Below are 26,473 nucleotides of genomic sequence, written 5' to 3' on the forward strand. Positions count from 1 at the left end.
AGGCGCAGGGTGTTGCCCGGGGCAACGGGGGAGCCGCGGGGGGGGGGGGGAGGGGCCGCGGGAGGCAAGGGGGGGGCCAAGGGGAGGGGGGGAGGGGCTCAGGGTGGGGGAGGGGCAGTGGGGAGGGGTGGGGGGGAGGGGAAGGGGAGGGGGGAGGGGCTCAGGGTGGGGGGAGGGGCAGTGGGGAGGGGTGGGGGGAGGGGAAGGGGAGGGGGGAGGGGCTCAGGGTGGGGGGAGGGGCAGTGGGGAGGGGTGGGGGGGAGGGGAAGGGGAGGGGGGAGGGGCTCAGGGTGGGGGGAGGGGCAGTGGGGAGGGGTGGGGGGGAGGGGGAGGGGAAGGGGAGGGGGGAGGGGCTCAGGGTGGGGGAGGGGCAATGGGGAGGGGGAGGGGAGGGGAAGGGGAGGGGGGAAGGGAAGGGAGGCGGGAGGGGCTCAGGGTGGGGGGAGGGGCAATGGGGAGGGGTGGGGGGAGGGGAAGGGGAGAGGGGAGGGGCTCAGGGTGGGGGGAGGGGAAGGGGCAGTGGGGAGGGGAAGGGGAGGGGGGAGGGCTCAGGGTGGGGGAGGGGCAGTGGGGAGGGGTGGGGGTGGGGGGAGGGGAAGGGGAGGGGGAGGGGAAGGGGAGGGGGGAGGGGCTCAGGGTGGGGGAGGGGCAATGGGGAGGGGTGGGGGGGAGGGGGAGGGGGGGAGGGGCTCAGGGTGGGGGGAGGGGCAATGGGGAGGGGTGGGGGGCTCAGGGTGGGGGAGGGGCAATGGGTAAGATGGGGCTGGGGTGGGGGAGGGGCAGGGGCAATGGGGGCAATTGGGGCAGGTTGGGGTGGGGGAGGGGAATGGGGCAGTGGGGGAGGCGTGGGGGAGGTTATGGGGGTGTGGGGGGCTCAGGGTGGGGGGAGGGGTAGTGGGGGGGCAATTGGGGCAGGATGGGGGTGGGGGAGGGGGATGGGGGTCGGGGCAGGATGGGGGAGGGGTATGGGGAGGAGGGGGTCAGTGGGGGAGGGGGAATGGGGGTCTCAGAGTGGGGGGAGGGGCAATGGGGGAGATGGGGCTGGGGTGGGGGAGGGGGATGGGGCAGTGGGGGAGGGGATGGGCCTGGGGGCAGGATGGGGGAGGGGTCCGGGGCAGGAGGGGGCGGGGGGGGAGGTTATGGGGGGGATGGGGGGCTCAGGGTGGGGGGAGGGGCTGTGGGGGGGCAATTGGGGCAGGTTGGGGGTGGGGGAGGGGGATGGGGCGGTGGGGGAGGTTATGGGGGGGATGGGAGCTCAGGGTGGGGGGAGGGGCACTGGGGCGGGATGGGGGGGTTCAGAGTGGGGGAGGGGCAATTGGGGCAGGATAGGGTGGGGGAGGGGGATGGGGCAGTGGGGAGGGGGATGGGGGTGGTGGCAGGATGGGGGAGGGGTACGGGGTGGGGGGGGAGGTTATGGAGGGATGAGGGGCTCAGGGTGGGGGGAGGGGCTGTGGGGAGGGGGGGATGGGGGTGGGGGCAGGAGGGGGGAGGGGGAGAGGTTATGGAGGGGATGGGGGCTCGGGGTGGGGGGAGGGGCTGTGGGGGGCGGTGGGGTGGGGGTGGGGGCAGGAGGGGGGCGGTGGGGAGGTTATGGGGGGATGGGGGGCTCAGGGTGGGGGGAGGGGCTGTGGGGAGGGGTGGGGGTGGGGTGGGGGGCAGGAGGGGGCGGGGGGAGGTTATGGGGGGGATGGGGGGCTCAGGGTGGGGGGAGGGGCTGTGGGGGGGGCAATTGGGGCAGGATGGGGGCGGGGTAGGGGGATGGGGGGTTATGGGGGGATGAGGGCTCAGGGTGGGGGGAGGGGCAGTGGGGAGGGGTGGGGATGGGGGTGGGGGGTAGGAGGGGGGAGGGGGGACAGGTTATGGGGGATGGGGGGCTTGGGGTGGGGGGAGGGGCAATTGGGGCAGGATAGGGTGGGGGAGGGGGATGGGGCAGTGGGGGAGGGAGATGGAGGTGGGGGCAGGATGCGAGAGGGGTACGGGAGGGGAGGTTATGGGGGGGATGGGGGGCTCAGGGTGGGGGGAGGGGCTGTGGGGGGGCAATTGGGGCAGGTTGGGGTGGGGGAGGGGGATGGGGGCAATGGGGGAGGGGGATGGGGTGGGGGGCAGGATGGGGGAGGGGTCCGGGGCAGGAGGGGGGTGGTGGGGGAGGTTATGGGGGGATGGGGGCTCAGGGTGGGGGGATGGGGGAGGGGGGATGGGGGTGGGGGAGGGGGATGGGGCAGTGGGGAGGGGTGGGAGAGGTTATGGAGGGGATGGGGGGCTCAGGGTTGGGGAGGGGCAATGGGGGGCAATTGGGGCAGGATGGGGGGCTCAGGGTGGGGGGAGGGGCAATGGGGGTAATTGGGGCAGGTTGGGGGTGGGGGAGGGGGGTGGGGGGCAGTGGGGGAGGGGGATGGGGAGGAGGGGGCAGTGGGGGAGGGGTGGGAGAGGTTATAGGGGCAGGATGGGAGAGGGGGAATGGGGGGCTCAGGGTGGGGGGAGGGGCAATGGGGCAGGCTGGGGGATGGGGTGGGATGGGGGCAGGATAGGGGAGGGGGAGGGGGGTTGTGTCTTCCTTTCTCATCCCCACCATCCCTTCCTCATCCTCATCCTCCTCAGCCCCACCCTCCCTTCCTCATCCTCATCTTCCCTTCCTCATCCTCATCCTCCTCAGCCCCACCCTCCCTTCCTCATCCTCATCTTCCCTTCCTCATCCTCATCTTCCTCATCCTCATCTTCCTCAGCCCCACCTTCCCTTCCTCATCCTCATCTTCCCTTCCTCATCCTCCTCAGCCCCACCCTCCCTTCCTCATCCTCATCTTCCCTTCCTCATCCTCACCTTCCTCATCCCCACCTTCCCTTCCTTATCCTCATCTTCCTCATCCTCACCTTCCCTTCCTCATCCTCACCTTCCCTTCCTCATCCCCATCCTCCTCAGCCCCAACTTCCCTTCCTCATCCTCATCTTCCTCATCCTCATCTTCCTCATCCTCACCTTCCCTTCCTCATCCTCACCTTTCTCATCCTCACCTTCCCTTCCTCATCATCTTCCTCATCCTCACTTTCTCTTCCTCATCCTCATCTTCCCTTCCTCATCCTCATCTTCCTCATCCTCACTTTCTCTTCCTCATCCTCATCTTCCCTTCCTCATCCTCATCTTCCTCATCCTCACTTTCTCTTCCTCATCCCCATCTTCCCTTCCTCATCCTCACCTTCCTTTCCTCATCCTCACCTTTCTCATCCTCACCTTCCCTTCCTCATCCTCATCTTCCTCATCCCCACCATCCCTTCCTCATCCTCACCTTCCTCAGCTCCACCTTCCCTTCCTCATCCTCATCCTCCTTAGCCCCACCCTCCGTTCCTCATCCTCATCTTCCTCATCCTCATCTTCCTCATGCTCACCTTCCCTTCCTCATCCCCACCTTCCTCAGCCTCACCTTCCCTTCCTCATGGGAATGGCTCCTGGTTCCCAGCCTGGGGATGGCTCCTGGTTCCCAGGGCTGGGAATGGCTCCTGGTTCCCTCACCCTGGGGATGGCTCCTGGTTCCCAGGGCTGGGAATGGCTCCTGGTTCCCAGGGCTGGGGATGGCCCCTGGTTCCCAGGGCTGGGGATGGCTCCTGGTTCCCAGGGCTTCTACCATCCTGGGTGGCACCTGCAGGGCTTGTGGGCTCCTTCCTCTCCACCCATCACTGATGATGATGATGAGCCCACCCTTTGAACACAGGGCCCAAGTTCTGGGCTACCAGGAGAAGAGACTGAGCAACTGTGAGAGGCCAGTGAAGGGCCCCTGAGCTGCTCCATGTCTGGATGCCTCTTGGAGAAGCTGGTCAGCCAGAACTGACCAGCCTAGAGAAGGTTTGGCTGCAGGAGGTCTGCCCATGTGACATCTCAGCCATGGCAGTGACAGGACAGGAGGTGCAGGACACAAACCTGGACAGACAGTGATTTGGGAAGATGCTTTTTTACTGTGGGGGTGCCCAAGGCTCTTCGGGGAGATTCTGGGGTCTCTAAGAGTGGAGGGAAGTAGGGCCAGCAGGATGGGGCTGTGGTGGTCTCCAGGGCTTCTTTGAGCCCTTGAAGGGCATTGCTTGCCCCTAGGATCTCCCAGGGCTGTTTGGGACCCCTTCAGGACCCCACAACAGTCCCAGCTGCCCCCGGGGTACAATGGTGTTTCCCTGGGCAGGGGACAGGAGGTGGCACAGGCCAGAGTTGGGTGGGTTGGGGCTCAGCATCCCCCCCAGGCCAGCGTGTGGAGGCGGTGGGCAGCATCGCGCAGCCGCCCGCGGTGCTCGAGGCAGCGGTGCAGCCCAGGGGGGACCTGGGCCAGCCCCCAGCGCAGCCCCCAGCACCCCGCGGCGATGGTCCCTGTCGAGTCGCTGTCCCCGCCGTGCAGCACCCCCCTGGCACAGAGGTCCCCCCAGCACCCCCCGGCTGCCAGCAACGCCTCCAGGGCCACCATGGGCGCATCGTGGCCGCTGCGCCCCGGCCACCCCTGCAGTGCCCAGCCCAGGTACGCTGCGTCCCGCTCGGACGGGGAGGGCAGGGGGGGCAGCGTCGCTGGGCCACCGCCCTCCAGAAGGCCCCGGGACTCCAGGTACCTGCGGGGACATGGAGGTCACTGGGAGCACTGGGGGCCCTGGGAATGCCGGGGGGCAGCAGGGACATGGGGGAACGGGGGAACTGGAGTCAGCAGGGATGTAGTGTCACTGGGGTCACTGGGGTCACTCGTGACACTGGAGCGGTGGATGCAGTGGGGACACCGGTCACAGCAGGGAAACCAAGAGCACTGGGGATACTGGGGACACTGGGGGCAGAGGGGGTGTTCAGCACTCCTCAGACACGCTTCCAATGTTGAGGGTGGCAACACTGGAGGGGTCCTGGGGATACTGGAGGGATGCTGGGGACCCTGGGGGCATTCTGGGAGCACTGGAGTGACCTTGGGGACACTGGGGGTAGCAGGGACACAGTGGGCACTGCTGACCCTGCAGATTGACTGGGCACCAGGGACGGCAGTGACACCAGTGACAGTGAGGCAGGGGACACTGGGGACACTGAGGCACTGGCACAGCACAGTGACACCAGTGACAGTGGGGCAGGGGACACTGGGGACATCGAGGCACTGGCACAGCACAGTGACACCAGTGACAGTGCGGCAGGGGACACTGGGGACATCGAGGCTCTGGCACAGCACAGTGACACCAGTGACAGTGCGGCAGGGGACACTGGGGACATCGAGGCTCTGGCACAGCACAGTGACACCAGTGCACTGCGCTGCCAGGACTGGGAGAGAGCCTTGTGGCAATGGGTGACGCCAGCGACCCGCTGAGCCCCTCCCGGTATCCCCACCACCCCCTCCCAGTGCTACCAGTGACCCCAGCGAACCCTCCCAGTGCCCCCTCACCGGTGCCAGGCATCCCTGAAGAAGGGCCAGGCCTCAGCATTGTCCTCCACAGTCACCCCGGCACTTTCCACGTAGTCCCAGGCCAGGGGCAGGACCCGCATCAACTCAGCCCCCCAGCGCTCCGGGGGCTCCCCCCGAGCCCCCAGCGCCCCAAAAAGGGCCACCGCCAGTGCCCCGAGGTACCCTGTGTGGATGGGGCTTTCAGAGGGGCTGCAGCGTGTCCCCCTGCCCTGCCCCCTCCTGCCTGGCACCCACCTGTGGGGTGGTGGTGGGTCATGCGCCCACTCTCGATGCTCACCCGGATCAGCGTCGGCAGCTCCCGGGCGTGCGGGTACCTACACCGGCACCACCCTGTGCCCCCCGGGCCGGGACCCCCGTCCCGATGCTGCCCCCCCCCTTGGCCCTGATGTGCTGTTCCCCCATTTGCCCCTCCCCCCATGGCCCATCCCCCACACTCCTGTACGCCCTGTCCCCCCCATGGCCCCTATCCCAGCCTGACACCCTCATATCCCCACCCCCCAACTCTGACACCCCCATGTCCCCCCCTCCGTGTCCCCATGTCCTCTTGTCCAGCCGCTCACCCCCGTCCCCGTGACCACCTGTAACCCCCCTCAGCCCTTCCACCCCCGACCCCTGTCACCGCCATGAAACCTCCCCAATCCCTGACAGACCCCCCTCCCCGAGCCCCCTGTGCCCCACCATATCCCCACCCCCAGCCCTGACACCCCTCCCCGAGCCCCCTGTGCCCACATGTCCCTGCCCAGACCCTCCCTGAACCCTTTGTGCCCCCCATGTCCCTGTCCCCAGCCCTGCCCCCACCCAACCCCCTGTGCCCACCCATGGCCCCGCCCCTAACCCTCCCCAAAAATCCCTGTAACCCCATGTCCCCCCCGATCCCTGATCCCTCCCCGAACCCCCTGTACCCCCATGTCCCGCCCCACCCCTGACGCCCCCCCACCTCCCTGTCCCCCCCCCACGTCCCCGCCCCAGCCCTGACCCCCCCCAACCCCTGTGCCCCCCGCCCCACCTGAGGCCTATGGCCAGGCTCCGCATGGCGGCCCCGCACCCGCTGCCCGTGGGGTTGAAGGGGATGCGGTACCCCGCCGGCTCCCCAGGCCGCAGCTGCGAGGTGCCTGGCAGGGGGGGTTGGGGAGAAGGGTTGGGGCCGTGAGACCCCCTGACCTGACCCCAACGGCCCCCCCCCGGCCCCCCACTCACCCAGGATACTGGTGGGGCCCGGCTTGCGGCCCTCCATGTCGCTCATGGCGGCCACGTAGCGCTGAGCCAGCTCCTGCAGCAGGGCTTCCCCCTCCAGCCCTGGGGGCACGGCGTGAGGCCCCTCTGGGCAGGGGCACCCACAGCCCTCCCCCGGACCCCTCGAATGCAGGGACATGTGGGCACACCCCCCACTGATTCCCCCCCACGCCCCACTGACCCCCCAAAGCTTTGGGGTACAATAGAACCCACCCCCAGGAAAGGGGAGATGGGGAACACCCCCCGTGGGGTTTTGGGGGGACATTCAGAGACTCTCTGGAGCCCCCACCCCTCAGGGGATGGTTGGGGGCACCTAAAAGCCCCTCCCAGTTTGGGTCAGGGTGATAATGGTGACCTGCCCCCCCCCCCCCCCCCCTTCAGAAATCCCCCAAAGAAATAAGGTCCCCCCAAGATGTCCATGTACAGCCCAGGCGTACAGCAGGGAATCCCCACACACCCCTCCCTCCCATCCCTGGGGTGCATTGTGGACCATCCCCTGCATCTGCGGGGAGCTATGGTGAGATCCCCCCCATAAACCCCCCCCCGAGCTCTGAGAAACCCCCAGACCCCTCCCCACACAGCCCAGGGTTATACTCCCCCATGCCCCCCCAGCTTTGGGGTACACTGGGGACCCCTCCCCAGCCGCATCTGTGGGGTGAAATGGTGAGATCCTCCCCATAAACATCCCCCCAAGCTCTGAGGAACCCCCAGACCCCCCCATGTACAGCCCAGGGGTATAGCTCCCATGTCCCCCCTATCTCTGAGGTACTCTGCGGACCCTCCCCTGTATCTGTGGGGTGCAATGGTGAGATCCCCCCCATAAAAATTCCCCCAAGCTCTGAGGAACCCCCAGACCCCCCCTGTATACCCCCCATGTCCCCCCTATCCCTGGAGTACTCTGGGGACTCTCCCCTGCATCTGTGGGGTGCAATGGTGAGATCTCCCCCCCCCCCCATAAAAATCCCCCCAAGCTCTGAAGAAGCTCCAGACCCCACCCTGTACAGCCCAGGGGTATACCCCCTACCCCCCCCTCCCATCCCTGGGGTACAATGGGGACCCTCCCCTGCATCTGTGGGGGGCTATGGTGAGATCTCTCCCCATAAAAATCCCCCCAAGCTCTGAGGAACCCCCAGATCCCCCCTGTACAGCCCCCCCCACACCTCCCCCATCCCTGGGGTACACTGGGGACCCTTCCCTGCATCTGTGGGGTGCAATGGTGAGATTCCCCCCCCCTCTAAAAATCCCCCCAAGCTCTGAGGAACCCCCAGACCCCCCTGTACAGCCCCCCACAACTCCCCCATCACTGGGGTACACTGGGGCTCCCCCCCCCTGCATCTGAGGGGTGCAGTGGGGGGCACAACCTGTGGCCAGGCCCTCGGCAGTCGCAAGGTGCAGGACGGTGTCATCGCTGACGGGCCACTGCGGGGGCTCGAGGGTGATGGCCCCCAGCCCTCCCAGTTCAGCCAGTTCGGCGTGGATCTGGGCTCCGGAGGTGCAGTACTCCCAGAGACCCCCCCGGTAGCCCAGCGCGTCCCCCACCCCGCTCAGCACCATGGCGGCTTCGTAGGCTTCCAGCGAAGGGACGCTGCGGTGAGGGGCTTCAGGGGGGGCTCAGATGTGGGGGGACACCAGGGCCCACCCCCACCCCCCTCCCCGGGACACTCACGTCTCCTCCATGGCGGGACCGGGTGCCCCTCAGGGTTCAGGCACAGGGCCAGCGCCAGGAGTGTGGGGGTGTCCCTGGGAGTGGGGGGACACAAGGGGGGTCCCCGTAGCATTGGGAGTGGGAGGGATCCCAGAAGGGGTGCTGGGAAGGGAAGAAGTCCCCAGACTGAACTGAGAGGGGGCAGGGGGTCTTGGTGGGGGGACCCAGAGGGACGAGGAGAGGGTGGCAGAAAGCAAAGGGCTGGGGGTACCCCAGGGAGCCCCCGAATTGGAGGGGGAGGAGGGGGGCTGGGGGTGGTCTCAGCGAGCCCTGGAGGGGGTGGGGGAGCAGAACGAAGGTTCATCCCCACTGAGAAATGTCCCAGATTTATTCCCCTGGGCCACAGTTTTGGGTGAGACCCCCCCACACCCCAATCCACCCCTCCCATCCCCCCGGATTGGGCCCCGCTCCCAGCCAATTAAGGGGTTTGGTTAATTAATAAAGTGGCTCATGGCAGCGAGAGGGTCGGTCTGTGGGTCACATCCAGGGTGGGGCTGGACACCCCCAACCCTGTCCCTGCTGACCCCCAGAGATCCTCCCCAGCCCCCCCAGGACCCCCCAAAGGTCCCAGCTCCCCCAGGTACAATGGAGGACAGGAGGTGGCACAGGCCAGAGTGGGGGGCTCAGCATCCCCCCCAGGCCAGCACAGGGGGGACACGCGTCAGCCCCCCCAGCCCCCCCAGCGCTGGTCCCCATCCAGTCGCAGTCCCCGCTGTGCGGCACCCCCCTGGCACAGAGGCCCCCCCAGCACCCCCCGGCTGCCAGCAGCCTCCAGGGCCACCATGGGCCAGCACGGCCGGGGAGGGGGAGGGGGAGGGGGGGCAGCGTCGCTGGGCCCCCACCCCCCAGAAGGCCCCGGGACTCCAGGGACCGGCAGGTGAGGGACCCACGGGGCCACCCAGACCCCCGGGGGTACCTACACCCCTCCCCATAGGGTGTCTATAGGGTGCCCACAGGGGATGTATAGGGTGTCTGTATTGTGCCCACTCAGTGTCTATAGGGTTCCTATAAGGTTTCTATAGGATGTCAATAGGGTATCTATAGGGTGCCTATAGGGTATCTGTAGGGTGTCTATAGGGTTCCCATAATGTTCCTGTAGGTTGTCCATAGGATATCTATAGGGTGTCTATAGGGTGCTCGCAGGGGATCTATAGGGTACCTATACTGTGGCCATTGGGTGTCTATAGGGTTCCCATAAGGTTCTTATAGGGTGTCCATAGGGTATCTATAGGGTGTCTATAAGGTATCTATAGGATGCCCACAGAGGATCTATAGGGTGCTAACAGGGGATCCATAGGGTCCCTATAGGGGGCCTGCGGGGGATCTATAGAGTGCCTATACTGTGCCCATTGGATGTCTATAGGGTTCCCATAAGGCTTCTATAGGGTGTCCATAGGGTATCTATAGGGTGCCCACAGATGATCTATAGGATGTCTATAGGGTACCCGCAGGGGATCTATGGGGTGACTGTGTTGTACCCATTGGGTATCAATAGGGTTGCCATAAGGTTCCTATAGGGTGTCTATGGGGTGCTCGCAGGGGATCTATAGGGTGCCTGTATTGTGCCCATTGGGTGCTTATAGTGTTCCCATAAGGCTCCTATAGGGTGTCCATAGGGTACGTATAGGGTCCACAGGGGATCTATAGGGTGCCCGCAGGGGATCTATGGGGTGCCTATACTGTGCCCATTGGGATCTGTGCTGCCTGGTGCCCCCTGCACTCCCCGCCCATCCCCCGCAGACACAGAAAGGTTCTCAAGAAATGGCTTTTAATGAAAAATCGGAACAAAACAGTAATCAAAGGTTCTAACTACAGAATCAACACTCTTCTTCCCTCTCATTTCCCCCCCATCCCTGCAACAGGGCGAAGTGAGATGGTAGAGCCTGGCAGGGTGTCGTCTTCCATGGGGACATCTGTGTCCACAGAGATGTCACAGACTGTGACAGTGTCCACATCCATAGGGACAGGACAGGTGTCCCAGCCTGAGACACTGTCCACATCCATGGGGACCGGACTGGCTGTGTCTCCACTGGAGAGGATGGACTGTGTGCAGACAGGGAGCGGGTGGTACTGGGGAAGCGATGCTGCTGTCCCCTGATGGCTGTAGGGCAGGAACAGTTGTGCTTGTCCCTGGGGGGCCGCTGGTGTAAGCAGGCTGCTGGGTGTCTGCAGCTGTGTGGTCCCTGAAGCCCAGTGCCAGGCAGAGGAGCGATGCCGTGACTGAGCAGTGAGGGGGTTGCCAGAGGCAGACTGGTACTGGAACTGGGGAGCTCTGAGCAGCTGCCGCTTGGCAGATCTGCAGGGGGGAGAGGGAGATGTGTCAGGCTGGGGGGCGGAGGGAATCCCTCAGGCACCCACCGAGCAGGCCCCAAGTGTGGACCAACCTCTGGTCTGTCCCAGGTGAGTGGGAGGGTGCAGGGAAGGGCTGCTGCTGCTGCCCTGGCAGTTGGTGGAGGTTGGTGGGTCCTGAGAGAGAGACATGAACACACGCTGGTGACCATATCCCCAGCTGGGCCAGGAGCGTGCGCGAGGGCACTGAGAGGGAGCAGGGAGAGGGGCGAGAGGGGCTGTGGAGTTCCTCAGAGCGTGTCCTTGAGCAGCCAGGAGTGGGCTCAGGCCTTACCTCCAGTGTAGGGGGTTGGGAAGATGGGTGGCATCATGGTGGGGGCAGAGAGACCCCATGAAGTGCACCACAGAGGTGGGAGCGCCATGGTCGCTGGAGGGTCAGCTACAGGATGGTGTCTGGATGCTTCTGTTTGCGCGTATCCTTGGTAGCAACGGGGCCACTCCCAGAGTCCTTTGCTGCCCCAACAGCTTTGCCAGCCCTCCATGGGCATGGAAAGGGTTAACAAAAAGGTTACAGGAAGAGTTACCCTCCATGGCTTCATGTCCAAGTGGAAACCACTACAAAGTGCTGCCCCTCCAAGGTTCATCCTGCCACCCATCCTATTGGATATTTGCACCTGTGACACGCACAGTGGGATCGAGTGCACCCTCAGCAGGGTGTGGGTGACACTGAGCTGTGTGGTGATGCAGGAACAGTTCTGCCCCAGCTTCCTACAGGCACCTTTCAGGGGTCTGAAAGGGACTGTAATGTGCCCCCAGAGCTTTCTCTTCTCCAGGCTGAACCAGCCCAACTCTCCCAGCCTGGCTTCACAGGAGAGGTGCTCCAGCCCTCAGATCATCCTCATGGCCTCCTCTGGACCCACTCCAGCAGGTCCATGTCCTTCTTGTGCTGAGGGCTCCAGAGCTGGACCCAGCACTGCAGGTGAGGTCTCCCCAGAGCAGAGCACTGGGGCAGAATCCCCTCTCTCTCTGTGCTGGCCAGAGTTCTGGTGATGTAGCCCAGGATGGGGTTGCCCTTCTGGGCTGCAGATGTACATTGGTGGCTCATGTCCAGCTTCTCATCCAGGAGTCCCCCCAAGTCCTTTCCCTCAGGGCTGCTCTCCAGCACATCATCCCCCAGCCTGTATTGGTAATGAGGATTGTTCCAACCCAGGGCAGGGCTGTTGCAGAGTGGCTTGAGCAGCAAGGCCATGAGCCTCTGGAGCCGCTGTCCAAGCGGTCGCCTGTGCAGCTGAGTGAGGCCAGGCCCCCCCCATGGCCTCTTGGTGAGAACAGAAGGGTCACTGATCGGTCAGCGTATTCTTGTGTATCCACTGAACTCTGGCATTTGTACTTCTTAAAACGTCCATTTCTTCCTGCTGGAACAGGCTGCCCAGAGAGGTGGGGGATGCTCAGTCCCGGGAGGTGTTCAGGGCCGGGCTGGATGGGGCCCTGGGCAGCCTTGTGTGGATCTACACGATGTGCAGAGCGGGAGCGGGGAGAACCTTCCCCTCGGCTCCCGCTGCTCCATCCCCGGGGGCTCGGGGAGCTTCGCAGCGCTCGGCTGAGTGTCCGGTGCTGGGAACCAGGGGGGAAAGGCTGGGGGGGAGCGGGCGGGGGAGGGGGCGGGGGTGGGAGTGGGGGAGGGAAGGTAAAGGAAGGATCAGGACGGGCGGGAGGAGCAGGAAGGGGGAAGGAAGAAGCTGGGTGCTGTTTGGGGAGGACAGCGGCCAGAGCAGCGGCTGGAGAGGGGCGTGTCCATGCAAATCGAGAGCAGCGGGGCGCGCACGGGCTGCTGGGAGTGCTCGGTGCGGAGCTCTCCGCCGGTTTCCCGGAGCCGGGAGCAGCGGATCCCGGCGGGAAGAGGCGGGATAGGCAGGGGAATGCGAATGCGAGCGGGTCGTGGGGGAGTTTTGGGTCCGATGTGGAGCATCCGTGAGTTGTGTGAGTGCCGGCGGGGGTGTGTGGAGGTGCTGGGAGTGGTTCAGGCATCGCTTCTCGGCCTTTTGGCTAAGATCAAGTGTAGTATCTGTTCTTATCAGTTTAATATCTGATACGTTCTCGATGAGAGGACTTTATATTAAACGGATTTTTGGGTCTGGGAGTTGGACCCGGAGCTTGCTCCCTCCGCTCCGCGCATCGTCCCGGTATTGCAGTGCCTCCGGGAGCGGTGCACCCCGAGACGGTCAAAGACAGATGGGTCTGGGGTCTTTATTTCCTCTACCGGAGTTTCCCCTGACCCGGGATATCCCGATCCCGCCCCCCTTGAGGGATGCGGATCCCTGGAGCGGGGTCCTGGGGTGGGGGATAAACCCGGCTTCCTGCCTGTCTGGAAACAGACCGTCTGTCTGCTGACAGATGGTCCCTGTCTGTCCCCACAGGGATCTGAGTGAGTAGGGGGCTCCTCCTTATCCATCCCAAGAACTACCTTCCTTCTGATGCTTCCTCCTTATCCGTCCCAGGTGCCACCTGCCTTGGGCTGCTGGGGTCACGAGTCACAGCCTTGCTCCCATTTATTATGTTCTCCTTATCAGCTTTCCCTCCAAGCATCTTGCAATAGTTAGTAATTGAATTTAGTCTTATTGATGTGTTAGTTATTATAAATGCGATTTTTTATGCTCCCTTATATGTGTGTGTCGTCCCCCTCCCCCTCCCCCCCCCCACCCCATCAAACGTGCCAGTGTCTTGGGAACAGCCTGTGCAGTTTGCTCTGTCCCCAGATCACAAACGTTCCCTTCACACCCGGAGCTCCTGAGCTCCTTTGTCAATTCTTTCTCCCCCTCCCTCCCTTCTGCCAGGATGTTCAGCAAGGAGAGAAGAAGATGGACAAACAACACCTCCAACAAGGGAAGGGAGAATGGCCTGGAAGCCCGGCTGATCCGCTGCCCACCAGCGCCAACAAGTCACGACAGGGAGAATAAGCCCTGCCTTTGTGGTGGGGACTTTGTAGCTGCTGTAAATGGGGCTGGGGGCTTCATCTGCTCTGTGCTGAGAGAGGCAGCATCTAGTTCTAGTGCTGGCAGCCTGACTTGAAGGTAGGAGATCCCCAGCGCTGGCTGTTCAAAGGGACCGATCCTCCTCCCGTCTGACACGGAGGAGTTTTGCCTCGGTGGGGAATCCTGTTCTCCCCGGGAAGGAGAAACGTGAGGGAAACACAGGGGGTGCCGGGATGTTCGGGGTGGAAACCCGGGGGCACCCCGAGAAGCCTCACCCCGGCTGCCCGCGCAGCTCCCTCGCTCCCTCCCCGCATCCCCGCCCTTCTGGCTCGGGCAGGGCAGGGGGAGCGGGGTGGCTGCGGGACCCAGCCGAACCCAGCGGGACAGGGGAAACCCGCCCCGTTCCCGCCCGCGGGGTTCGGCCCTTCCCGGCGGGTTCGGCGGCCGGTCGCGCGTCGCCGTTGCCCGGGCAGCCGGTCCGGCCGGTGCCGGGCGGGGCCGTTCAACGCTTCCCAAGTCCCCGCTCCGTGTCCCGGGACACGCGTCCTGCCCACCCGCCGCTCTCGCTCAGTCGAGCCTTCGGCCATGGCTGAGCCGGTCGGTGCTGCGGGAGCGGGAGCGGAGACAGGCGCCGAGCGCCGGGAGAGCGCTGGGGAAAGGGCTCGGTAAGCCCCGGGTCTCCGTCCTCTCCCCCGCTGAGCCGGGGGGAGGAGACCGGAGGGGGAACCTGCCGAGGGGCCGGGCCGCCGGCCGCTCCCACCCACCTGCGTCCCTCGGGCCGCAGAACCTGCGGTGGGGGGGCGGAGAGAGAGAGGGAGAGGAGAGGAGAGGAGAGAGCCGCCCCTCTCCTGCCCGGGCTCTGCCTCCCCAGACAGGCAGCGGTCGGAGCCAATGGCGGGGCTGCCCCACCCCCTGGTAGGAGGGGCCGGGCCGTGCCGGGCGCGGCGCAGGACGGGCGCGTTCCCGCCGCGGGCTGCCGGTGCCTCTGTGCCGATGGCTGCCGGGGCCCCTCGGTGGCCTCTTGGCCGCCGCCCGCCGCGCCCCCCGAGCCGTCCCCGGCCGCGCCGCCGCTGCAGAGGCCGCCCCCCAGGTCAGCGCTCCGGCCCGAGGCCTTAGGGCCGCCCGAGGGCCTCGCCGGGTCCCTGAGGCCCCGCGGCCTCCCGGGTGCGGCCTGCGGGACCTCTCCTGGGCGTTGGAGCCCAGGGCGGGAGCGGAGCTGCGGGTCCCCCCGCCCCGAGAAGGCCCCTAGCGACCCCGCCCCCCTTGGCCCCCCGGGGGCTTTTCCGTCTGGGAAGCGGGGAGTTGGGAAAGAAACGGGCCCTGGGAGCGCGCGTGGGGCAGGAGCAGAGGGCTCTGTGTGTGTGTGTGTGAGGGGGAGCAGCGGCTGGGGGGGAGTCCCGGCGTAGGGCGTGTGGAGACACGGGGCTGCCTTCCCGGGGCTGAACCGGTGCCGGTGTCCCGGAGCTCCCAGGCACAGATGGGGGGTGGTTGTGGGGTTGGAAGGGACCGGAGAGTGTGGGTGGTGAACCCCCCGGGGAGAGAAACTCAGCGTTGTACACAGGGGCATTGCCCCGCTGAAGGGCAGTGTGTGGCTTGGGGGGGGGTTTAACCTGTGCAGAGTGAAACAAAGCCCGTTCCACGTTAGCCAAAGCCATGTGTTTGCTGCTGGGAACAAGTGTAACTCATGAAGAAGCATTAACAGAAGGGAATTACCTCACTGTATTGGGATAATTAGCGTTGCCTTGGCTGGGAGAGGTGGGGGATGCTCTGCGGTGTCTGTGTGTGTGTCTGAGATGATCCCAGGGGGGCTTGGAAGGGGAACTACAGCAATTAGCTCTGGGAGTTTTGCTTGTGTGAAGCTCAGCCGTGGTTGTAAATCCCTGTTCTGTGTCTTCTCTCCTCAGCCCTCATCCGCCTGCAGAACATCCTGATGGGCAGGAACCTCCAAAGCTGCAACCAGGTGGCGCCCATGACAAAGGTAGTTCACAGCCCTGGTTCTTCTGGGGTTTGGTGTCCCTTGGAAAACTGAGGGGTGTCTGAAACTGCAGAAGGGTGTGCAGCTTGGAATGAATCCCAGTGTTTTGGGTGGGATCGAGGAGCTGGGCTGCCATGCAAATGGCAATCCGAACCCCCTCTTAAGTCACGCTGTCACGTGGCCCTTTGTTGTTTAGATGCTGCCATCCCTGGGTGTGAGGAGAAGGCTGAAGAGGTTTCTGCTGCTGCGGTGAAGGTCCCAGCCAGGGCAGCAAGGAAACGCCGAGCTTCGGGCAGCGATGCCGCTCCAGGAGCAGAGTCTGTGGGAGAGGTTAGCAGAGACTTTCCTGAACCTGTGCAGCCTCAGGCTCTTCTTTGCCCTTGACAGCAGGTGCCTCTTGTGTGCTGGGTTTGCCTGGCTCAGGTTTGCCTGCTCTGCTCTGGCACGTGGAGCTGAGGAAGGAGCACCCAAACTACATGACCTTGGGAGAACAATCGCCTGCTTCCTCTGGATAAAGCCCTCTCTGCTGGGTTGGGTATCCCCCGGCCCGGGAGAGGATTCCCCTAGGACTTTGCCTCTGTAAAAACGAGTCCTGAGCTGCTTGACCCCTTAGTTTGGTTGGGGGGTGCCGTGTTCTTTTTCTTACTGCCCCGTAGAGTGAGAGGAGTAAGAAACCCTCGTGCTCTGTTATTTGTCCCTGAGACACCATTGACTCTTTGTTTGTACAAAACCCCTTTCTGTGGGGCTCAGCTCTCCCCGAGCCAGAGTCAGGGCTGAACTCTGGAATGCTGAGGAGCTGCCCGAGGGGAACTGGGCAGGAAGCCTGAGGGGGTTTAATCCCTGCGTGGGGGAGAGCCTCTGTTAACAATCAAACCCAAGGGCAGCGTGCTGGTCAGAGATCCTGCCAAGATCCTTCTGCTGCGCTCTGAGCCAGCAAATCCTGGTCCCTAAATCGGACCAGAGCTGCCTCCCTTTCCGGAAGCTTCCGCTGGCTTGGGCTGGTGTTGAGGTTAAACTCAGGGCGGTGCTTTGTTTCTGTTCCAGACTCAGGCCCTGTCATCTGAGCCTGCAGTGAAAAGACCCAGAAGTGCTGTGCCAGGAGAAGAACTGGTGCAGACTGGTAAGGCTGACGTCAGGGCGTGAGCTTGTTTCTCCTGCGCTCTTCCTGGCGTGTGGTGCGACTCTCCCCCTCGGCTCACGGACGGGCTGTGGCGGCATCGCCCCTCGGTAGCGTCTGGCAGTGCTGGGGTGGGAACTCAGTCTCTTCCCTGCATCCCTGCGCTGCTGCTGGGTCGGGGCCGGGCGTTTCGCTCGGCATCTCAGTCCCGGAGCTGCCTTGGATGCAGCCAGCTCCAGCTGCGATACGGCCGCTGCCAGCTGGCCAGAAGGAAACTGGTTTGGTTTGGGGTGTTAGATCCCCAGAACCCTTTTTGGGGTTGAATCTGGGGTTCAGCCTGGCGATACCTCGTGCCCAGGGCAACTTGCTGCAGTTGCCAGGAAGAAAATCTGAGCCTGTTCTAAAGCAACAGAACACAGGGAATGTGGGGACGTAGGGGAGAGAGGAAACATTGACCTTTGGGGAAGCTCATCAACCTCCTCAGTTGCCTTTAACAGTGGCTGATTTGCTTATGCTCTCCTCTCGTAGATCAAATACCTTGTGGGACTCCCTTGGCCAACGGAACACTCTCCCTGTGGGACAAGACAGCTCCTTGTGCCAGGTAAAACCCTTCTGTTTGCTTTGACTTTCTTCTCTGAAAGGTTTGCTTTCCATTTCATTCCTGAACTTCCTCCGTGCTGCCCAACATTTGTCTCTGAGTCTGCACAGGGATGTTTTTCCAAGGTTTCCTGGGCTGCTGTCCTAAGGGAGGTGAACCTTCAGTAGCTTTTTATTTTTCCTTCCTCCCCTCCCAACTAGGGAAGACTTGAATTTTAATCTGGGGACGTGAAATGTAAGGTAATAACAGGGGGTGCCAGGATTTTCTCTCTTCCTTTCCAACTCCCCTGGTCCTTCTCGCACAACTTAGAGGCAGTTTTCTCTTTTGGGTAACACAAAAATTTGACCAATTTGACTCCTGCCCCTCTGGTCTGCCCGAGTTCAGAGTCACCCAGCTGAGTGTGAAGGGTCTCTGCACAGAAATGCCTGCTGTGTTTTGTGGTGACACCAGTGCAGGATGTTTCTGTCCAGGGGGTTGACAGTCTTGTTGTACTTGAGGTATTTCTGTTGCTGTAGCTGTGGCTCCCCACTCACATGTAGACAGTTGTGTAGGCATAAACTGTCTCCTTTATGGTGCTCTGACACGTGTCAATACCAAATGCCATGTTTATAAACACTGTGGTTCTTCTCTGTTGTTTTTTCCTGCACCAAAGTGCTCCAGCCTCCTCGACTCCTCCAGCCTCCTCGACTCCTCCAGCCTCCTCGACTCCTCCAGCCTCCTCGACTCCTCCAGCCTCCTCGACTCCTCCAGCCTCCTCGACTCCTCCAGCCTCCTCGACTCCTCCAGCCTCCTCGACTCCTCCAGCCTCCTCGACTCCTCCAGCCTCCTCGACTCCTCCAGCCTTCCCCCCTGCTCCAGTCTTGTACAATCCTCCAATCTACACCACGGCTCGAATCTACTCTGGAGTTAAATCACACACCAGTCTTCCACCCTACTGCTGTGTTCCATCCTACTCCGGTGTGCCGTCCTACTACTACCGTGTGCCATCCTACTACTACATCGTGCCATCCCACTGCCATTTTCCATCCTACTACTGCCACGTGCCATCTTACTCTGCTGTTCCATCCTTGCTGTGTGTTCCATCATTGTCCAGTCTTCCAACCTTCTCCAGTCAACCAGTGACCCCTGTGTATCACCTGGACCAACAGAAATAGGGAGGAGATCCCTTTCCATCTGGGACCTGTGAGTATCCCCATGACTCGTACCTGTCCCACTTGCTGGGTAGACTGTAGCTGCACCACACAGCAGGAGGATGTAGTATCTGGTTGTCTGGACTTGTGGAGGGTGACACATTACTGCACCCCCTTAAGTACCCGCTACTTAACTCAGGCTTGTGGTTACGTGGTGCTCTTTAGTCCTTTTTTCATGCTGTTGGTGACTCTCTCTGTGGCAGCAGAGCTTTGAATCCACGTAAGCTGGTGGTTGTAACACCATGTGTTGGAGGGCAGACACCAGGTATTGTCCCAGCCCCCAGCCTGGGAACTTCCTCCACCCAAAAGCTTTTGTATTTCCTCTTCCTGGAGGTGCACCTGGTGTGTGGGTACAGGGTGGGCATTGCAGTTCCTTGCTTGGTTCTCCTGTTCCTCCTCTGACAAGGTGAGGTCTGGGGGCTTCCTAAATGAGCTTCTGCTGTTGTGGGAGTCTCCTTCAGCCGGGCGCGCGCTTGCTGGGGTCGGCACTTCGGGGTGGCCTCAGCAGGGCAGAGCTGCGCTCCCCGTCCCTAACGAACCGGGTGTTTGTGCCTCCTTGCCACCCTGACTTCCTATGTAACAGCTTTCTCTCTCCTTCTCTTTCCAGAGTCACATCCCTCACTTCCACAGGAAGATGGTGTGGGACATAATCCACCGGCAGCTGCTGTGAGACGGGCACCACTGCAGTCACACTGTGATCCTCTTGGACTGACCCTTAGTTTAGTTTAGTTAAGACTCTTTAGTTCAGTTAAGACTCTTTAGTTCAGTTAAGACTCTTTAGTTCAGTTAAGACTCTTTAGTTTAGTTTAGACTCTTAGTTTAGTTTCTCTTCTAAAGTTTGACCAACTCCCTGCAACGTGGGGTTGGGTTTGTTGTTCTGTTTTTGTCTGTTAAATGTGAAAAGAGAAATATTTATTTATTTTATTACATTAAATATTTAAATTTTATAAAAGAAAAGCCGTGCTGGTGTGAAGCTGTTTGGGACCGGAGCGGCGTTGACCCTGTAAACAATATTTCATCAGTCATGTTGGAGTGGGGTTTTTGGGGTTCTTTCTTTTTTCCCCTTATATTCTCACAGCTCCTCTAACTCCTTTGAAATCAAAATCGAATCCTACACTAGAACGAAAATAATGTCAAACTGTCATGTGCAACTTCTTTAATCAATTTATAATTTATTTTTTAGATTTAACTGCTATAGATATTAGATTTGTAAACAGAGATACTTCAGGTTTTATTCATTCTCACTTCTTTTATTACTAGGACATTATTGCTATGTCTACTCTCTTAAAAAATAGTAATTAAAAAAAAATCAGTCCTGTATTTGCTGCCAAGCAAACACCCAATAGAAGTCTAGAATAGCAACAGTTGCCAGGGACCTCTGGTGACCAACCAGTGACATCTCTGTCAGAGGGGCATCACCTGGGAGGTCACTTCCTAGAGGGGAAGCACCTCCAGCCTTGTCCGTGGAGATCACCTCCAGTCTTGTCTGGGGAGATCACCTTGAGCAGGTCACACACGACAGTGTCCAGGTAGGTGTTGAATCCCTCCAGAGAAGGAGACTCCCCAGCCTCCCTGGGCAGCCTGGGAGGAATTTCCTTTTCTTCTCTTCTTCATTTCTTAAGTCTTCTCTTTGATGGCTCAGCCAGGTGATGGTAGAGATGGTAAAGCCGGTATTTACTCAGTCTGCCCTTTCTCCAGACTTTATCCTACCTCCCGGGTCTGGGATTCCTGAGGACCCCTTCTAGACAGGTGGATCCTGTCCCTCTCCAACAGATTGGAGTCACCAAAGAACATCCCCTTGTTGTCCAAGCCAAACCCCTGGCCTTAGTACCAGCCGTGTAGCCAGGAGTTGAGAGGTGTGAGATTTCCCAGCCTGTTCAGAAAAAGGAGGAAAAGTCAACTTGGGCACCAGTGTTTTCCTCCTCTCTCTCGAGGTCCCTTCCAACCCCTACAATTCTATGATTCTATGATCACTAGGCAATTAGACAAGTGGGAAATGTGTTTTTAAGGTGATGAGGGCTCACATTTCTCTGGTCAGAAATCACCCAGAAAAGCTTCTGCCCAGTCTGGAGTCCATCACCATCCTTTTGGTGGTCTTTGCTGGTCTTTGGTGGTCTTTCCCAATCGTGTGATTCTGAGACTCCGGCCTTGAGCCACCTGATGTTTTCTTTAACAGTATAGGAAAGCTTCCAAAAGGCACCCAAAACCACATGTGCCAAGTTTTCCTCTGGACACCATCCCTTCTGTCCAGTGTATAAAGACACCACACAGCTCAGTGTCACCCACACCTTGCTGAGGGTGCACTCGATCCCACTGTGCGTGTCACGGGTACAAATATCCAACAGGATGGGTGGCAGGATGAACCTTGGAGGGGCAGCACTTTGTAGTGGTTTCCACTTGGACATGAAGCCATGGAGGGTAACTCTTCCTGTAACCTTTTTGTTAACCCTTTCTATGCCCATGGAGCATGGGGCAGCAAAGGCCTCTGGGAGTGGCCCCATTGCTACCAAGGATACACGCAAACAGAAGCATCCAGACACCATCCTGTAGCTGACCCTCCAGCGACCATGGCGCTCCCACCTCTGTGGTGCACTTCATGGGGTCTCTCTGCCCCCACCATGATGCCACCCATCTTCCCAACCCCCTACACTGGAGGTATGGCCTGAGCCCACTCCTGGCTGCGCAGGGACACACTCTGGGGAACTCCACAGCCCCTCTCGCCCCTCTCCCTGCTCCCTCTCAGTGCCCTCGCGCACGCTCCTGGCCCAGCTGGGGATATGGTCACCAGCGTGTGTTCATGTCTCTCTCTCAGGACCCACCAACCTCCACCACCTGCCAGGGCAGCAGCAGCAGCAGCCCTTCCCTGCACCCTCCCACTCAGCTGGGACAGACCAGAGGTTGGTCCACGCTTGGGGCCTGATCGGCGGGTGCCTGAGGGATTCCCTCCGCCCCCCAGCCTGACACATCTCCCTCTCCCCCCTGCAGATCTGCCAAGCGGCAGCTGATCAGAGCTCCCCAGTTCCAGTACCAGTCTGCCTCTGGCAACCCCCTCACTGCTCAGTCACGGCATCGCTCCTCTGCCTGGCACTGTGCTTCAGGGACCACACAGCTGCAGACACCCAGCAGCCTGCTTACACCAACGGCCCCCCAGGGACAACCCCAACTGTTCCTGCCCTACAGCCATCAGGGGACAGCAGCATCGCTTCCCCAGGACCACCCACTCCCTGTCTGCACACAGTCCCTCCTCTCCAGTGGAGACACAGACAGTCCGGTCCCCATGGATGTGGACAGTGTCTCAGGCTGGGACACCTGTCCTGTCGCTATGGATGTGGACACTGTCACAGTCTGTGACATCTCTGCGGACACAGATGTCCCCATGGAAGACGACACCCTGCCAGGCTCTACCATGGGGGGAAAATGAGAGGGAGGGAGGGAAGAAGGGTGTTGATTCTGTAGTTAGTACCTTTGATTACTGTTTTGTTCTGATTTTTCATTAAAAGCCATTTCTTGAGAACCTTTCTGTGTCTGCAGGGGATGGGCAGGGAGTTCAGGGGGCACCAGGCAGCACAGATCCCAATGGGCACAGTATAGGCACCCTATAGATCCCCCCCAGGCCCCCTATAGGGACACTATGGATCCCCTGCTAGCACTCTATAGATCCTCTGTGGGCATCACAAGGCTCTCTCCCAGTCCTGGCAGCGCAGTGCACTGGTGTCACTGTGCTGTGCCAGAGCCTCGATGTCCCCAGTGTCCTCTGCCCCACTGTCACTGGTGTCACTGTGCTGTGCCAGAGCCTCGATGTCCCCAGTGTCCCCTGCCCCACGGTCACTGGTGTCACTGCCGACCCTGGTGCCCAGTCAATCTGCAGGGTCACCAGTGCCCACTGTGTCCCTGCTGCCCCCGGTGCCCCCAGGATGTCCCCAGTGTCCCCAAGATCCCTCCAGTGTCCCCAAGATCCCTCCAGTGTTGCCACCCTCAACACTGGAAGCGTGTCTGAGGAGGGCTGAACACCCCCGCTGCCCCCAGTGTCCCCAGTATCCCCAGTGCTCTTGGTTTCCCTGCTGTGACCGGTGTCCCCACTGCATCCACCGCTCCGGTGTCACCAGTGACCCCAGTGACACTACATCCCCGCTGACTCCAGTTCCCCCATTCCCCCGCTGTCCCTGCTGCCCCCAATCCCCCCACGTCCCTGCTGCCCCCCGGCATTCCCAGGGCCCCCAGTGCTCCCAGTGACCTCCATGTCCCCGCAGGTACCTGGAGTCCCGGGGCCTTCTGGAGGGCGGTGGCCCAGCGACGCTGCCCCCCCTGCCCTCCCCGGCCGAGCGGGATGCAGCGTACCTGGGCTGGGCACTGCAGGGGTGGCCGGGGCGCAGCGGCCACGATGCGCCCATGGTGGCCCTGGAGGCGTTGCTGGCAGCCGGGGGGTGCTGGGGGGACCTCTGTGCCAGGGGGGTGCTGCACGGCGGGGACAGCGACTCGACGGGGACCATCGCCGCGTGGTGCTGGGGGCTGCGCTGGGGGCTGGCCCGGGTCCCCCCCGGGCTGCACCGCTGCCTCGAGCACCGCGGGCGGCTGCGCGATGCTGCCCACCGCCTCCACACGCTGGCCTGGGGGGGATGCTGAGCCCCCCCCACCCCAACTCTGGCCTGTGCCACCTCCTGTCCCCTGGCCAGGGAAACACCATTGTACCCCGGGGGGAGCTGGGACTGTTGTGGGGTCCTGAAGGGGTCCCAAACAGCCCTGGGAGATCCTAGGGGCAAGCAATGCCCTTCAAGGGCTCAAAGAAGCCCTGGAGACCACCACAGCCCCATCCTGCTGGCCCTACTTCCCTCCACTCTTAGAGACCCCAGAATCTCCCCAAAGAGCCTTGGGCACCCCCACAGTAAAAAAGCATCTTCCCAAATCACTGTCTGTCCAGATTTGTGTCCTGCACCTCCTGTCCTGTCACTGCCATGGCTGAGATGTCACATGGGCAGACCTCCTGCAGCCAAACCTTCTCTAGGCTGGTCAGTTCTGGCTGACCAGCTTCTCCAAGAGGCATTCAGACATGGAGCAGCTCAGGGGCCCTTCACTGGGTTCTCACTGTCGCTCAGTCTCCTGGTAGCCCAGAACTTGGGCCCCGTGTTCAAAGGGTGGGCTCATCATCATCATCAGTGATGGGTGGAGAGGAAGGAGCCCACAAGCCCTGCAGGTGCCACCCGGGATGGTAGAAGACTCTTCTGGTGGCTTCTTGTGGGCACCTTAGTGGGCACCACAGCCTGAAGGTCTTTTGAAAGACAAAGTGCTGGGCCCCCAGGGCTCAGCATCCAGAGGGGTGGACCCTGTGGTTAATCACCCCAAAGGTGGTGTGCCCAAAGGTGGTGTGCCCAAGGGGTCTTGGAGTCAAGGGATCCCAAAGAGATGGTGGCCCAGCACTGTTAAACACTACAGTGGTGATGGGCCCCTCTGGAGGTTGGATGCTGGGGTTTCCCAGCCCATGGCTGATGGGTTCCTAGGCAATTACTCCAAGGCAGGATGACAATCCCATGACAAGGATATCCAAAGCACGTGACATTGTGCTCAGGGACCAGTTGGACATTGGAGGGTGCCAGGCTGGGAGCTGGAGGAGCTTGTTGGAGAGCCAAAATTGAAAGATCACCCCAGAATGAGTAACTCAGTGTCAGGTGAGATGTGTCTCACTGGGGAGTCTTTGGTGTCACCCCACCTGTGTCTCACTGGGGAGTCTTTGGTGTCACCCCATCTGTGTCATCACCTGAGGGACCCCCCACGGGACACCCCCTTCCCCCGGGACTCCACCCCCCCCCCCCCCCCAACCCTCCCCCGGAGGTCACTGAGTGCAGCCAGAAGCAATAAAGGAGATTTAATGTGTGGATGGGGCTTGTTGGGGGCTATTGGGGGGGTAAAGGGGGGAGGGTGCAGCTGGGGAGGAAGGGGGGCCTGGGTGGGATTCGGGGGGGAGGAGGTAAAGGGGAGGGGGGCAGCTGGGGAGGAAGGGGGGGCCTGTAGGACTCGGGGGGGAGGAGGTAAAGGGGAGGGGGACAGCTGGGGAGGAAGGGGGAGCCTGTAGGAAGCGGGGTTGGGGCTTTGGGGTGTTGGGGGTTCCTGGGGGAGGAGAATCCCCAGGGGTTGTTGGTGGGATGTGTGAATCTTTGTGGGAATGTTGGGTTTCGGGGGGCTGGTTGGGAGGCTGCCCCATTTCCCCCCCCCCCTCCTCCCGCAGCGGCAGAGGGGCTTGGGGATGGGGGTCAGATCGCAAGGGCTTTGCTGCTCCTTCTTCCTCCTCTTCCTCCCGGTCTTTGGTGGTGGTGGGGGGTGTCCCGTGGGGGATCCCTCAGGTGATGACACAGGTCTCCCTGCGAGGGAAGCTGCGGCGCTGCTGGCTGAGGCCTCGCTCCAGGCGAGCATCCTCCTCCTGCGCCCTGCAGGGAGGGGAAGGGAGGGGCAGAGGGAGTCGGACACCCCGCCCATCATCATCCTCCCCCTCGGGACTCTCACGTCCACTCGCGCCAGTCCAGCTCCCGCACCAGCTGGTCCCACTGGTTCACCCGGGACACCAGTTCCTCCAGGAGCAGCTGCTCCTGCTGGCACCAGACAGAGGATTTCAGCCAGTCTGGGCAGGCGCATCTCGGCCCCAGCGCTGATCACCCCAAGGCGGGTGCGAACTATTCAGTCCCCCCTTTGCTTCCCAACATGCTACAAGTGGAAACCGGATGCCTTCATTTCATCCCCCAGCACCTCCACACACCCCCGCCGGCACTCACACAACTCACGGATGCTCCACAGCGGCCCCAAAACCCTCAGGTCCCGCTCGCATTCGCATTCCCTTGCTTATCCCGCCTCTTCCCGCCGGGATCCGCTGCTCCCGGCTCCGGGAAACCGGCGGAGAGCTCCGCACCGAGCACTCCCAGCAGCCCGTGCGCGCCCCGCTGCTCGCGATTTGCATGGCCACGCCCCTCTCCAGCCGCTGCTCTCGCCGGCGTCCTCCCCTCTGCACAGGGACAAAAGCCCTACGGAGACGGTCCAGAAGCCGCCTGGCCAGAATCTGCCTCGTCAGCCATCGGATCAGGGACCCACTTGGTCTCTACACCCACCGCTCCCATCCACACCTCCCACCCAACTCCCCCAGAAATCACTGTCTCCTGAGGAATCGGGTGGCAGCATTTGTTGGGATGTGCCACAGGCTCAGGGATGCGTTTATCCACTGAGAGCAAGGCTGGGCACAGAGCAGAAGGAGTTTGGATGGCGACCATTGAAAGTGGGCAGCTTCCTTGAAAAGTCACCTGGGAAACACAACCCCCCGTTTGGGTCGAGCGATGGCCGCTTACTAAAGAAAAACTTGCCCACTTCCAGGATTGAATAGAGGAGCAACTGGCCAAGGGACACATCCAGCCCTCCACAAGCCCGTGGAACTCGCCTATTTTTACCATCCCTGAACAGGACGGGAGATGGCGCTTGGGGCACGAGGTAAGAAAAGTCAGTGAAGTGATGGAAGATGCGGGAGCTTCGCAGCCCGGTCTGCCACCTCCAAACGTGAGACCTAAAAATTGGAATGTTTAAATTAGGGTCCTTTACACCCTGATGATGATGAGAAATTTGCCTTTTCAGTCCCTACTGTAAACAAAACTGAACCCATGGAAAGGTGTCATTGGGTGGTGCTCCCACAAGGCATGAAAAATTCACCCACTGTGTGCCAGGCTTATGTAGCCTGGGCACTTGCTCCAGTACGAAGAGCCCATCCTGATCTCATCTTTAATCATCACATGGATGAGGTACTGATTGTGGGAACAAATTTGGACATTGACAGTTTGATTCATGAGTTGACAGGGCATTTGAAAAGCAAGGGGTTACAGATTGCTCCAGAGAAAATTCAAAAGAAGCCAGTGTGGAAATCTCTGGGGTGGCAGATTGATAAAAGTACCGTAACACCCCAAAGGATTGAGATCCCAGCTGAGGTCAGCACGTTAAATGATGCTCAAAAGCTGCTTGGAGATAC

At 61.5% G+C, this 26,473-nt stretch overlaps 2 protein-coding genes and 1 pseudogene across 3 annotated transcripts in view; 1 reads left to right on the forward strand and 2 right to left on the reverse strand.

Moving 5' to 3' along the window:
• COL11A2 (collagen type XI alpha 2 chain) overlaps positions 1-3,219 on the reverse strand; it is a gene marked incomplete at both ends in the record, with an annotated part of 15,912 nt that extends 12,693 nt beyond the window's left edge. Inside the window, one exon of the mRNA XM_084277474.1 lies at positions 3,211-3,219. Coding sequence (XP_084133600.1) covers positions 3,211-3,219 — 9 coding nt within the window. The remainder of the gene's footprint in view (positions 1-3,210) is intronic.
• Positions 1-26,473, forward strand: part of LOC311202908 (butyrophilin subfamily 1 member A1-like) — a 197,971-nt pseudogene that overhangs the window by 103,667 nt on the left and 67,831 nt on the right. The window lies entirely within an intron of this gene.
• Positions 3,964-8,311, reverse strand: LOC311202825 (ADP-ribosylhydrolase ARH1-like; the record flags this gene model as incomplete). Its single annotated transcript, XM_084277475.1, has 7 exons — positions 3,964-4,577; positions 5,381-5,564; positions 5,636-5,715; positions 6,408-6,513; positions 6,599-6,697; positions 7,996-8,219; positions 8,301-8,311. The coding sequence occupies 7 exons, from the start codon at positions 8,309-8,311 to the stop codon at positions 4,205-4,207; spliced, it is 1,077 nt and encodes a 358-aa protein (XP_084133601.1). The 3' UTR covers positions 3,964-4,204.

Source organism: Gallinula chloropus, assembly GCF_964237585.1.
Source record: "Gallinula chloropus genome assembly, chromosome: 32".
Lineage (NCBI taxonomy): Eukaryota > Metazoa > Chordata > Aves > Gruiformes > Rallidae > Gallinula > Gallinula chloropus.